Genomic DNA, 12,849 nt, shown 5'->3' on the forward strand with positions numbered 1-12,849 from the left:
AGCTATAGTTATTAAAAAAGATAATTATATTAACCAACTCAAAGCTTAAGTTATAGCTATATTATCTAGTAAAATTAGAATAGCTGGCAATAAAATTAAACTACTAAAACCTATAACCTTTGACAATTAATAATCTAATACCCGCCGGGAAAATCAAAAATCAACCTTTTGAAATTCAATGCTACTGGAAGGCATCCAGGGCTTCGCTATGGCCCCTGGACTCCCCAATATCGACAACCACCCCCTAGACCCAGGGGGGCAGGCGCTAGGTCTGGTGAACCCCGTAGGGGCCTATATAGGCACCCCAGCGGGGACAGCACCACCAGCGCCCCCCGAGGCAAGTGCAACAGTCCCTCAGAGCGAGGGCTTCTTGCCTAGCCTGGAAATCAACCCTAGGGAGTTGTTTCCCCCCCTAAGCAGCGTGCCAGGCTCCCAGGAAGCACCTAAAACTCTAGGGAAGAGACTACAGGAACACAGCCCTGACGGGGCAGAAAGAGCCCCCATGAAGGCCCTAATCGGCCCAGCCTACAAGGACATGGAACAGGCCTTATTAGGCCACTTTGCAAGCAGCAATAGCGCGCTGCACGCGGAGATGGCCGCTATGAAGGCCTATATGACCTCTCTGGTAGAGGCTATGGAGCAGCGCCTCACAGGCCAATTGGGCGCTCTGGAGCGCCGTTTCTCAACCCTAGAAGCTCAACAGGCCTCCCCGAACGCCCCAAACCACCCCCTAAAGCCCCTATCGTCAGGGGGCGACCGCCAGGGCCCACGACAGCCTCTGCCATCCCAGGGGACGACGTTTGCAGAGGTCGCCCATGGCCCCCAAGCTAACCCGAATAGGGCCGCTAAGCCCATAGAGCCACGCAGAGCCTCACCCCCGATATCAAAACCACCCCCTGGGGTGAAGCCCGCAGCAGGCCCCCAGTGGGCCGATATAGCGGCCAGCAATGCCCAGGAGTGGCAAATCGTTACAAAAAAACGGGCTTACTCCCCGAACCAGCCCCCAAAAGTCCAAATGGACCCAGGGAGCCTGAAGCCTATTCGCGGAAGCAACAAGGGAGACCGCAGGCTTATATTTAGGCGTGAAAATGGCCGCACCGCCCCTAGAAAGTCTAAAGCCGATGTCATCTTGCAGCTTAACCGCTGCCTAGCCCAGGCAGGCTTCCCGAACTTCGCCAGGGTAATAGACGCCAATTACACCGAATCAGGGGCTATCTCAGCCCTATTGGACCAAGGAAGCACCGTAGGCTCGCTATTACCAGCCTATAAGGACCTATTAGTGGCTGCCTGCCACCGGGTCGACCCCGCAGTCATCTCAGTGGAAGCAGACCAACAGTGGCACAAGATTAAGGTGCATGCGGTGCCGGTAGCCCGCTATAGCGCCTCAGGGCTAGGCCTAGCCAGGGAAGAAATTGAATTAGGGGGCACATGCACCCTAATGAGAAACCCTACCTGGATCAAGCCGATAGCGGCTATCCAGACTAATAAGCAGCGTTTCTCTACTATCGTTATAACAGTAGGAGGCCTAGATGACGCCCGCAGGCTACTCGCCCGGGGCGTACGCTTCGGGGGCAACAGGCACCCTACCAGCCCCTATCACGAAGTGGGTAAAGACACCGTTTGCACCCGATGCTGCGGCATTGGCCACCGAACTTATAGAGGCTGCGGCACCCGACCACCACTCTGCACCGTGTGTGCTGGCGCCCATGAAGCCCAAGAGCACACCTGCAACGTGCTAGACTGCAGGGCCCAAACAGGCCACCCATGCCTGCATGCACCCACTAAATGCGGCAACTGTGGGGGGAAGCACCAGGCTGATTCCCCGGGGTGCCCCAAGCTTCGGGAGGCCCGCCGGCGACTCCATAAGCGCTTCCCTGGCGTAGAGGTCGTTATGCCCCCTCCCCCCCCTGAATGGACCGAATGGGAAGGCGTTGCTGAGGAGGCTTCTCCCCCAACCACTACCCAGGACGCCCCCCAAGCCCCAAAGCTTAGGGAGGTCGATGACGCTATGGAAGATGCCCCAGGGACATCACCCCTACCGTACTCATCCCCGTGTCCAACACCAACGCCTGGAGCTGCAGCCCCTATTAATGTTGATTATTCAACATAATTGCGGCCGTACCTACCCCGCAACCTTAGGGGCTCTAGAAGCGGGGATAGAGCGGCAAATAGGCATTATATGCCTGCAAGAGCCTTATATTGCCTATGACTTCTCCCACCCAGGCTATCTGCTGTACTGGCCAGGGGGGGAGAAGCGGGATCAACGGGTGCTTATGGCCATCCGTAAAGACCTTATAGGGGCGGTTAGGGTCGAGAACCGCACTGATTTAGTAGACCACCCCTATTTACAGGCCCTGGACATATGGGAAGCACCAATAATTAGCGGGCATGCCCCCCGACGCACTAGAATAGTCAACTGCTATGATGTGTGGATTGGGGCCAGTTACCGGTGGCAAGGGGCCTTCCCTAGACGACGCCGGGCCATCGAGGACGCAGACTGGGACCTGCTTATAGTGGGTAGGTGCCTATTAGTGGGTGATTTCAACGCCCATAGCCCTTCGTGGAACCCACTGGCCAAGGGCCGGGTTAACGCTGAGCCCTTGGAACAGCTTATAGAGCGGCACTCACTATATGTTAATAACCCACTGGGGGAGGCCACACGCTATAAGAAGACCGAGGGGGTGTCAATTATTGATTTAGCGTTATCCTCGCCAACCCTAGGGCCTCTGCAAGCCTGGGAGGTGGATAAGGATAAGCCTACAACATCTGACCATGAGCTTATCGTCCTAGCCTGGGAAGCCCTAGAACCCCCCCCAGGAGGAATCTCCGGGGAGATTACTGGGTGGCAGATAGAAGCTCTGCAGGTAAACGAGGAAGCCCTAAAGCTGGCCACAGCAGCTTGGGCCTCAGAGGCTGTAGGCCACCCCCCTCTTAGTGATCAATGCACCGAGGAAGACCTTGCTAGAGAGGCCAATTGGGTGCAGGACACCCTAACCAGCGTACTCGATAGGCATGCCAAAGCAGTACGGCTTTGTGCACGCTCTAAGCGGTGGTGGAAGCCAGAGCTGCGGCAAGCCCGGAGCTTATGGGCTGCAGCCCGCAAGCGGTGGCAGGCCCATGCCTGTACCGACACCGAATTCAAGGCTGCAAGAACCGCTTATTACCATGAAATAAAGGCGGCTAAAAGGACCTGCTGGGAGGTCTTCCTTGCTGAGGGAGGCCCTGGGGGGAAGGAAGAGTGGAAAAAAGGTTCGAACCCCACTGGGAACCCTTTTCCCAAAGGCCCTAGGGATGGCCTGGAAAAGCCTTCTCCAGGAGATCCTAATAGGTGTTGGATAGCCCTACAGTACACTAAGCCACGGACTAATCCCACCACCCCAGCACTCCAAGGCCCGGATCTAGGGGCTCCCCCTGCCACTACCATGGCCGATAAAGAAGCCCTAATCAGGGAAATGGCATTTCCTAACGCCCCCCGTAGCTCCCCTCCTGGGGAGCTGCCAGGTGGACAGGCCCACATGCTTATAACGCCAGAGCGGGTGCATCAGGCTTTATTCAGCCAGAGCATTAAGAAAGCTCCGGGGGCCGACAGGCTCAATTTTAAAGCATGCCGGCTACTCTGGGCACTAGACTCACCCCGAATCATAGGGATGGCTAGGCAGTGCTTTCGGCTTGGGGTGCACCCAGGGGCCTGGAAGACCGCTAAAGGCATCCTACTTCGGAAGCCAGGGAAGCCTGATTACACCCAGGTGAAGGCCTGGAGGGTGATAAGCTTGCTTAGCTGCCTGGGCAAGGTTGTTGAGAAGCTGGCTGCAGGCCTTATAGCGGACTGGTGTGAGGCCCAGGGGGCTTTACACCCTGGACAAATGGGGTGCAGGCGGGGCCGTGGGGCTATTGACGCGGTGGCCTGCCTCGTGCAAACAGTGCACGAGGGATGGACTCAAAAGCTTCTCACAGGCACTATCTTTATTGACGTTATGGGGGCCTTCGACCATGTTGACCCCTATAAGCTTAGTGAGGCTATGGAAGCTGCAGGCCTGGACAATGACCTTATAAGGTGGACCTTATCCTTCCTTACAAATAGAAGGGTCAGCCTCGTAATTGACGGTTATAAAGCTCCTGAACAGCCTATTGACTCAGGGCTGCCCCAGGGCTCACCGGTCTCCCCAATCCTCTTTCTTATCTATATCCGGGGTGTGTTTCAGGCTATGGAACAGCAGGTGCCAGGGATCAAGGCCCTGTCCTATGCCGATGACATAGGCCTGGTAGCCCAGGGAAGCTCGGTCTCTGAGATCTGCAGGCAGCTAGAAGCAGCGGCAAAAGCTGCTATTGAGTGGGGACTGGCAGATAGCGTCAAATTCGACCCTAAAAAGACAGAGGCCATCCTATTCTCTAGGGCCACCAGCAGGGAACATAAAAATCAGGTCCAGGAAGCTAGGGTGCAGGTAGGAGACGCTTTAGTGGCATTCTCCCCAACAGCCATCCGGTGGTTAGGGGTCTTACTAGATCCAAAGCTTACCCTCAAAGCCCACTATAAGTACCGCCTGCAAAAAGGTCAAAATACTGAAAGACGAGTGCGGGCACTGTGCAAGGCCCAGGGGCTCCCCCCAGGCCTGGCATGGCGAATCCAAAAGGCCACCGCGCAGTCAGTGGCGCTTTATGGGGCCGAGCTTTGGTGGCATGGGCAAAAGAACTGCCTAGAAGGACTGCAGGGCCTAATTAATAACCAGGCCCGGGCAGTCACAGGCATGCTGAAGTCCACCCCATTAGGACCGCTTATAAGGGAGGCAGCTTTGGAACCAGCAGAGGCCCTATTAGATAGTAAACAGCGGCGGTATGCCCTGAGACTCCTAGGACTTCCCCAGGGGCATCCAGCAGCAGAAATACTCCCCATAACGCTTAGGGAGGGAGACGCCCATGCACAGCCTGGAGAGCAGCCGCTAGAAGACCGAGCTTGGGCAACACCAACCCGCCGAGGCCCCTGGAAGCTGGGCATGGGCCTGGCCCGCAGGCTACGAGAGGCCTTGACCGCCGACCCCTCCCAGGGCTTTGAGCGTACAATAGAGCCTGGTAATAGGTCTATACCACTAGATTTCAGGATAGACTCCCCTGAAACCGCTATGCAATTAGCCTCAGACCCCCTAAGTGGGATAGGGAACACTGACCTTTACTCAGACGGTTCCAGGTTAGACGATCAGCGCGTAGGCGCTGCGGTAGCTTATAAGCCACTTATTGGCCCCTGGAGGTCGCGCCTAGCTCCCCTGGGCGCAGGCTTCGAAGTCTTTGATGCAGAACTAATAGGAGTAGTCGAAGCCCTAGAGTGGGCGCTGGCAGAGAATCTTAGAGGGCCAATTAGGGTGTTTCTCGATGCTCAAGCCGCTATAGGCAGGCTTCAGCATACCCAGCCAGGCCCTGGCCAAGCCCTGGCGCTGCGGGCACATGATCTAGCCAAGGAACTGCAGGCCACCGGCCGCAGGGTTACTATATGCTGGGTGCCAGGCCATAAGGGGGTCCCAGGCAACGAAGAGGCCGATAAAGCCGCCAAGAAAGCTGCGGGGAAGCCCCGAACAGGCAAATACTCGGGCATCTCACTGGCACATGCTCAACGGGCCTGTACCGAAGCTTATAGAGCTGCCAGGGCCAACTGGCTTGCTGCAAAGCTTGCAAAGCGTGCCCAGCGGGCAAGCCAGGCCTACTATCCCCCCCGGGGATGGAAGCTTGACCCAATGTTGGCGAACACCCCCAAGCACCTAGCGCGGCGATATTACCAGTTCAAGACTGGCCACGCACCAATTGGGGCCTATTTGCACCGAATTAAGGCCCGAGACTTCCCTAATTGCTTGGGGTGCTCTAGGGGGACTGAGACGGTAAGACACCTTCTTACAAACTGTCGACAGTGGTGCCACCAGCGGGAAAAACTATATGCCGGCTTGGCCGAAGCGGGGGTAAAGGCCCTGCAGGATAGCGAGCAGTGCCCCGAAGCACGCCTATTCCAGGACCCAAAGGCCACTACAGCGCTGCTGGCGTTTATAGGGGCCATTAGGGAGCGAGAGGATAACCAACAGGCCTGGGAGCAGGCCTATAAGACTGATAATTGGGGCATTGAGGCCCTGGATGAGGGAGAGCGAGAGGGGGAAGGATAGCGGGCAGGGGCGGCCCGCTATTGTAGGCAACGCCCAAACGTTAGTGGCCATAAGGAGGGGGTAGTGGTTGCCACCCACTATAAGCCCCCGAATCGTCCTGCGCATATAAGTGGCTTGGGGCGAGGAAAGTGCAAGATACCTTGAAAGCATGGATCCAATGGGGGTAGAGGCACCGGTTTATAGGGGGCAACCCCTATAAGCAGGCCTAATCCACACGAATCGCTGTCTGTCATAGCCTAGGGCTCGGTATAGACGTTAAATTTGATTAAATAAATAAATAAATAACCTTTGACAGAACTAGATCTAAGTTAAAGATATTTTTAGTTAATATAGAAATATATATCAAAGCTAACCAGATCACTAATAATAAAAAGAAAATAATCTTTATAGTATTATGCTTTACTGATGCAGCAGCAGAATAGATATAACCTATACTAAGTAAATTATATATTATTAATAAAGATAGTTGGGAAACTATTATTAAAGAACTATTTTTGAACTATAGTATGTTTAAACAGAAACTTAAAGAAATATTCAGAAATATCAATAAGCTATAGACTATAGAAAAATAACTATAATACCTATAATAGACTGGATCCACCTAGTAGTTAGTAACTAAATTCTGATAGATAGTAATACTACTATACTATGATAATGCTATTTAAATTGCAACCTTTAAGAACATATTTAAGAAAGAAGTCTAGATAGAACTTATTAAACTTAACCGATCTAATAATATTAATAGATTCATTGAGATAGCGGTCAAGATTGATAATAAACTATTTAAAATTAAATAGAAGCAATAGAAGTTTCAGAGATAGAAAAAAGTTAGAGAATTCCCTTAGTATACTAACATATCAGCAAAGTAAGAAATCTAATACAATAAGAACAGCAATATCAAGATATAGCTTAATAATATAATTAATAAGAAAGAAATAGCCAAGTATAAAAAAAATAAAGCTTATTATAAATATAGATAAAAAAAATACTTTATATAATAATATTAATTAGGGCAAAACAGATAGAATAGTAATACTAGTCTTCAGAAAATAATAATAGTCTATTAATAAATTACAGCTATATATTAGATAATTATGACTCCTTTAGACAGTAAGAAGAAAAAATCAGAAAATAAATAAATCAATAAAGTTAAAGACTTCTAAGGACCAATACTAGAAAAAGAAATATATAAATTACTTAAGAATTTCAAGTACAAAGATACTTTTAAATAATCTAAGGAACACCTTAGACAGAGTTTAGAAAAGGAATTATCCTAGAAAAAAGATACTAACCTGGAAGAAGTACAATTTCACCTATAATAAGATTAAGAGAAAGGATTAATCAGAGAACCTTATAGAGAAGACTAATACAATAAAACTACTGGATGTGTCAATCGGTTCAACAACTCGTCACCAAGATGTGAATTAGGGTGGGTATTCTGCTAACAGAAGGCAAGATAAGAAGTTTGTGTAAAGCAATCCTAGAATAAGTAGAGTACTATTGCAATGATAGGCTACAAAATATATTAAAAAGTAATAATAGTATACTATTTACTTAAGAAAATAAAATATACTAAACTAGATATATAATGATAAATAAGTATCTTTATATAGCTGATCCTAAACATAGCAAGCATAGTCAAGCTTTGCTTGACTATATCAATACATAGTTCCTTAGCATAGTTTTATTATGTTGACTATGCAGTCACATATCTAAGTCTATAAAATAGGTTTTTTCGTATAGAGACTCTTTTCGCGTAGAGATCCTTTCTATATAGGATCTCTTTTCATATGGAGTCTGTTTTTATATAGAAACTATTTCTATATGATATAGGCTTCTATTTGATAAGTTATTCCATGTAGAAGTATAAATATAGGTGTTTCTTTTTTCTTAGGTATAATCAGAGATTCTACCCTATAAGAATATCTAATAACCTTTACTTATATAACTAGCGTCTGCTGTTATATCTATTAGCTAAGTATTATTGATTTTTATAACAATCCCCTTCTTTGAAGACTGGCATCCCAATAGTTATATAAATAGTTGCAGGTCTCTATTACACAGATAAGCTGATTCCTTTTTGTTAATATTCTTGATAGTAATGTTCTAACCATATTATTAAAGTAAAATATTAATAAAAATAATTTGTTTACCTATATTATTAAAATTAAGATTATTCTTCTTTTCTTTTATTACAAGTATACTCTCTTAAAAAAGTTATATATTAAATTAGATATTTTAAAGCATTATAATGAGTATATTCATAGCAGTCATAGTTGCTATATTAAAATAGCATCTTTAGATTTAGTATAAAAGAAGTTATTAACTGCTCAAAAGAAAATTAAAAAGGATAAAGAAATAATTTTAATAAAACTTCTTTATCTTAAGAAACAGTAGAAGCTACTTTAGAAGCGCACTAGTCAGTTTATTTAAATAGATATTAAAAATATAAAAAAGTTAGAGCGTTTAGAGGAGAAGAAGAAGAAAGAATAGAAATAAAAGGTTAAGCTGTAAAAATTAAATAAGATAATTATAGCTACTATTTAGGAGTTTTCTATGTTATCTAATAATAAGTTTAACTATATTCTTTCTGAGTTTCTTTCTAGTGAAATACTTAAATCTTTTTGGAGCAGTTCAAATACCTAACTGGTTCTTATAAATTATATTTAGGTCTATATCCTTTCTAGCTAACTAAATAAAAGATTCTTTCTTTTACTAACTTTCTCTTTAGAATATTTTTAACTTTATATTTATTCTTAGTTGCTTTGTTATTACTATTTTCTAGATTTTTAATTAATTCTAATAATAAGATATAAAATACTAGATATATTTTTATTCTTACTAATAGTTAAAATTTATAATTATTATTAACAAATTTTTTTTAAATTATAAAAGATCTATATTTAATAATATTAAGTTTATTACTTAGTCTCTTACTTAAAATATTAAAATTTTTCTATTTAATTATTTATTATAATAAGTAAATTTTCTCTCTTTTTTTAAGGATTGGCGCGTCCTTATGCTTCTTATTATAGTAGATTTTCATTTAGTTTTTAGTCTATTTGATGTCTTTTAATATTATCTAATAAAATATCTATAGTTTATTAGTTTATATTATTATAGCTTCAGATAATCCTTCTTATAGTACTTTAGACTATGTTATTCTTAGATATTATCTAAGATTTATAAAATATAGAACTTGTTTCATTGTAGCGTTTTCTATATTGTTTAATATGAACTATACTAATAATAGTAGTTCTATCTAGTTATTTTATTCTCAGTCTAAATAGTATTAAAAATATTATTCAATTATTTGAATTATTCTTTTAGACTGGCTATTAGTCTGTTAGTGATTTGTAATTAATAATTTATAATATATTCTATATGCTTTTATAATTGTCTGTTAATATTTAGATATAAATAACTTATCTTGGTCTATAATAAGTTTATTTAGTAATCTAGTCTATATAAAAACTTTTTGTAATATAAGTTTTATATATTATTCTACTGTTATATTCTTTGGTGTTGGTTCTAGGATAATATATTTTGTAAGTTGATTAACTGTTATTATAGTATTAGTATAGGTAATTCTTGTTACTAGATCCTTAGACTATAGTAGTCCTTAAATAAAGTTAATAATAATATTTTTCTATACTTCTTCTAGTATTTTTAGTATTTGTATTTTTCTAAAGGATTTGTGGTGTACTGCCTTGTTTCTATTATATTTATTATAGTTTCTGATATAATTCTTAACCCTTTTTTGGATATAAGGAAAATAGAATATTCAAGTAATTATTTTAATTATTCTTTCAACTTTTTAATGTTTTTTTGTTAGAGGATTATAGTAGTGCTGAATGACTTCTATAGTTATATTCTGCGGTACTCTGATTATTCCATTCTATATTGCTAAGTCTTTCTGAATATTTTTTATAACTTGTCTAGCTTATAATTCTTCTTGTATTTTTTAATCCTTATTAGTTTCCTGATGTATTTATTCATAGAATAGATTATTATTAATAACTTTTATTACAGTCGCAATGATTGTATTGTAATTATAATATAGAACTCCTAATTCTTCTTATAGAATGTTTGTTTTAGGGAATTCTATCCTAATTATATAATCTAGTCATCTGCTTAATATGTTTATGGCTGCATTTTGTTTTCTTAGAATATGTTTAATCCTGTAATTGAATTTAGCTAGTTCTTTGGTCTATTATATTTATCTTCTAGATAATTCTTTTGTTGTTGTAAAGTACTTTAAATTATGATAATTACTTTTAATAATTACTTTATGTTTTGCTTTTTAGAGATAATATCATTATTATTAAAATACTTAAACTATCACGAGTAATTCTCAGTTATGGATATTATAGTTAATTTCTATTGATATAAACTTTCTCAAGTAGAATACAATAATCTATATTTCTCCTTTTTTATTGATTTGTTCATAGATTGCTCTAAGAGTATATTTAGATATGTCTGTTTGTAGAATACTTTATAATTCTAGATTAAATAGTTATAAAATTAATACAATTTTAATAAGTTTTTTAATATTTTTAAAAGATTATTATTTCCTTGCTATCTAATTAAATAGTTTATCTTTTTTTAGTAATTCTGTTATTGGTGTTGTAATATCTAAATATTTCTCAAAATATTATTAAATGTATCTACTAGCTCCAAAAAAAGATTATATGTTATAGACGTTCATTAGAGTTAGCTATTTAAGGATAGCATCTAATTTTTCTTTTAATATCTCTAGTTTATTTATTATATATATTATTTCTAGATAGTTGACTTATATAGTGTTGAATTTATATTTTTTAATTTTAAGAGTCAATCCTATTTTTATAAGTTTTGTTATAACTAGTTATATATGGTTATCATGTTCCTTTAGGTTTTTTAAGTAGACTATAACATCATTAAAGTATATTATAATGAAGAGATTAAGATATTTTTGTAGAATGTAGATTATAAATCTTATAAATTCTATTAATAGCTATTTAAATTCTATAAATGCTACTAGCTATTTATATAGTCCTAAGTCTATAAGGAATATTATTTTTTAAATATTGTTATTTTTTATTTATAGGTTGTAGTATTTCTATTTAATATTAAATATTATTATAATTTTTATATTTTATAATAAATCTCTTTTCTATTCTTAATATAGTACTTTATTTGTATTGTTTTTGGTTATATTATTTAATTTTCAGTAGTTGATAACTATTTGTGGTAATCTATTACATTTTAATATAAATATTGCTTATATAGAAGCCTTTGCTTTTAATTCTCTGATATAACCAGCTATTAAGAATTTCTTAATGAATTCTTTAGTAGTTTAGAGTTTATTTTATAAGATTTATTATTGCTTTACTTATAGTATCTATGCTCTTATTTTAAAAGATATCTCTACTTCATATTCTTTTTTATATTATAGTAGTTGATATTCTTTTTTCACAAATAATTCAGTAAAGTTTTGATATTTTTTTGATAGCTTATCGAGTACTTTCTTCAGTTCCTTTTTATAGATTTCTTTTAGTTTCCTTTATATTTCAATTTATTGGCCTATTTTGTTTATTTCTTTAATATATTTTATCCTCAACTACTAGTCTAGTTTAATCCCTATTTATTCTATTTATAGCATCTTCAGGTCTATTAATACTATCTTATGTTTCTAGTTAATGATAAGATTATATTTCTATAGCTATATCATTCTAAGTATAATATTGAAATTCTTTTGCTTGAATAGATTTAAATTTAGTTAGATACCTTCTTTATGTTCTTTTAATTTGATTGTGATATTTTTAGTTCATTATATGAATCCTTTGATCATAATTTATCCTTCAAAATTTTGTATAGTATGTTATAGGTTTATTTTATATATTTAGATCCTATTTTTCCTAACATATGCTTTGCTAATGTAATTTATTGATACTCCTGAATTAAGAAGTAGTTTGGCTTTATGTCTATTGATTGTTCCTTTAATAATAATCATAGTTTCTCTTGTTTTAATGATTGTAATAATAAGGTAATGTTCTTTTCTATGTTTTTCAAGATATCATTTCTGTGATAGAATAATTTTGGTCTAATCTTCATTGGTATAGATGATTCGTCCTTTGTAGTATAGACATTTTTTCACATAATACTGGTCAATTTTAATATTATTATAGAAAAGATACTAAATTTTTTCTATATAGCATTAATATTTGTTCCAGCCCTTTAGACAGTCTAGAATGGATTAATAGATAATTATTAGTGCTGTTAGCTTTTATTTATTCTTTTTTTTTTCTTTAAGATAAATTAGATATTTTGACTTATAGTATTGTGTCCAGTATATTTTTTTGTAATAATATTCTCTATATTGTGGATAGTATATATATGAATATCTTTTAGTATACCCAAGTATTAAATAGTATAACTATATTCCTTTAATAAATAAGATATATTCGAATTCATTTGTGAGTGTAATGTTCTTTTTCCTATATATATTGTATTTATGAAATATCTACTTATGGCATTCTTTATATTCAAGGATATATTATTAGTATATCTAAATAAAGTCTTTCCAACATACTGGTTTAGATGGTTTATAACTACATTCTTGTTTTAGTTCTTCATAGTCAATTTCAGGGAATTCCTCTGTTGTTTTGGAGTTTTCACTATCTATTTCCAGTTCTTCTTTGCTTGTTTCTAGAATCTTAATTCTTAT

General features: G+C 39.3%; 1 protein-coding gene across 1 annotated transcript; it reads left to right on the forward strand.

Annotated features, from left to right (window-relative positions):
• Positions 1-208: 208 nt before the first annotated feature.
• Positions 209-6,140, forward strand: TRUGW13939_12001 (uncharacterized protein; the record flags this gene model as incomplete). The annotated part of the gene is made up of 2 exons (XM_035495105.1): positions 209-2,054; positions 2,140-6,140. 2 exons carry the CDS (start codon positions 209-211, stop codon positions 6,138-6,140), a joined length of 5,847 nt encoding a protein of 1,948 aa, XP_035350998.1.
• Between the last annotated feature and the right edge of the window lie 6,709 nt (positions 6,141-12,849).

This window comes from Talaromyces rugulosus, chromosome VI, assembly GCF_013368755.1.
Source record: "Talaromyces rugulosus chromosome VI, complete sequence".
In the NCBI taxonomy this organism is placed as follows: domain Eukaryota; kingdom Fungi; phylum Ascomycota; class Eurotiomycetes; order Eurotiales; family Trichocomaceae; genus Talaromyces; species Talaromyces rugulosus.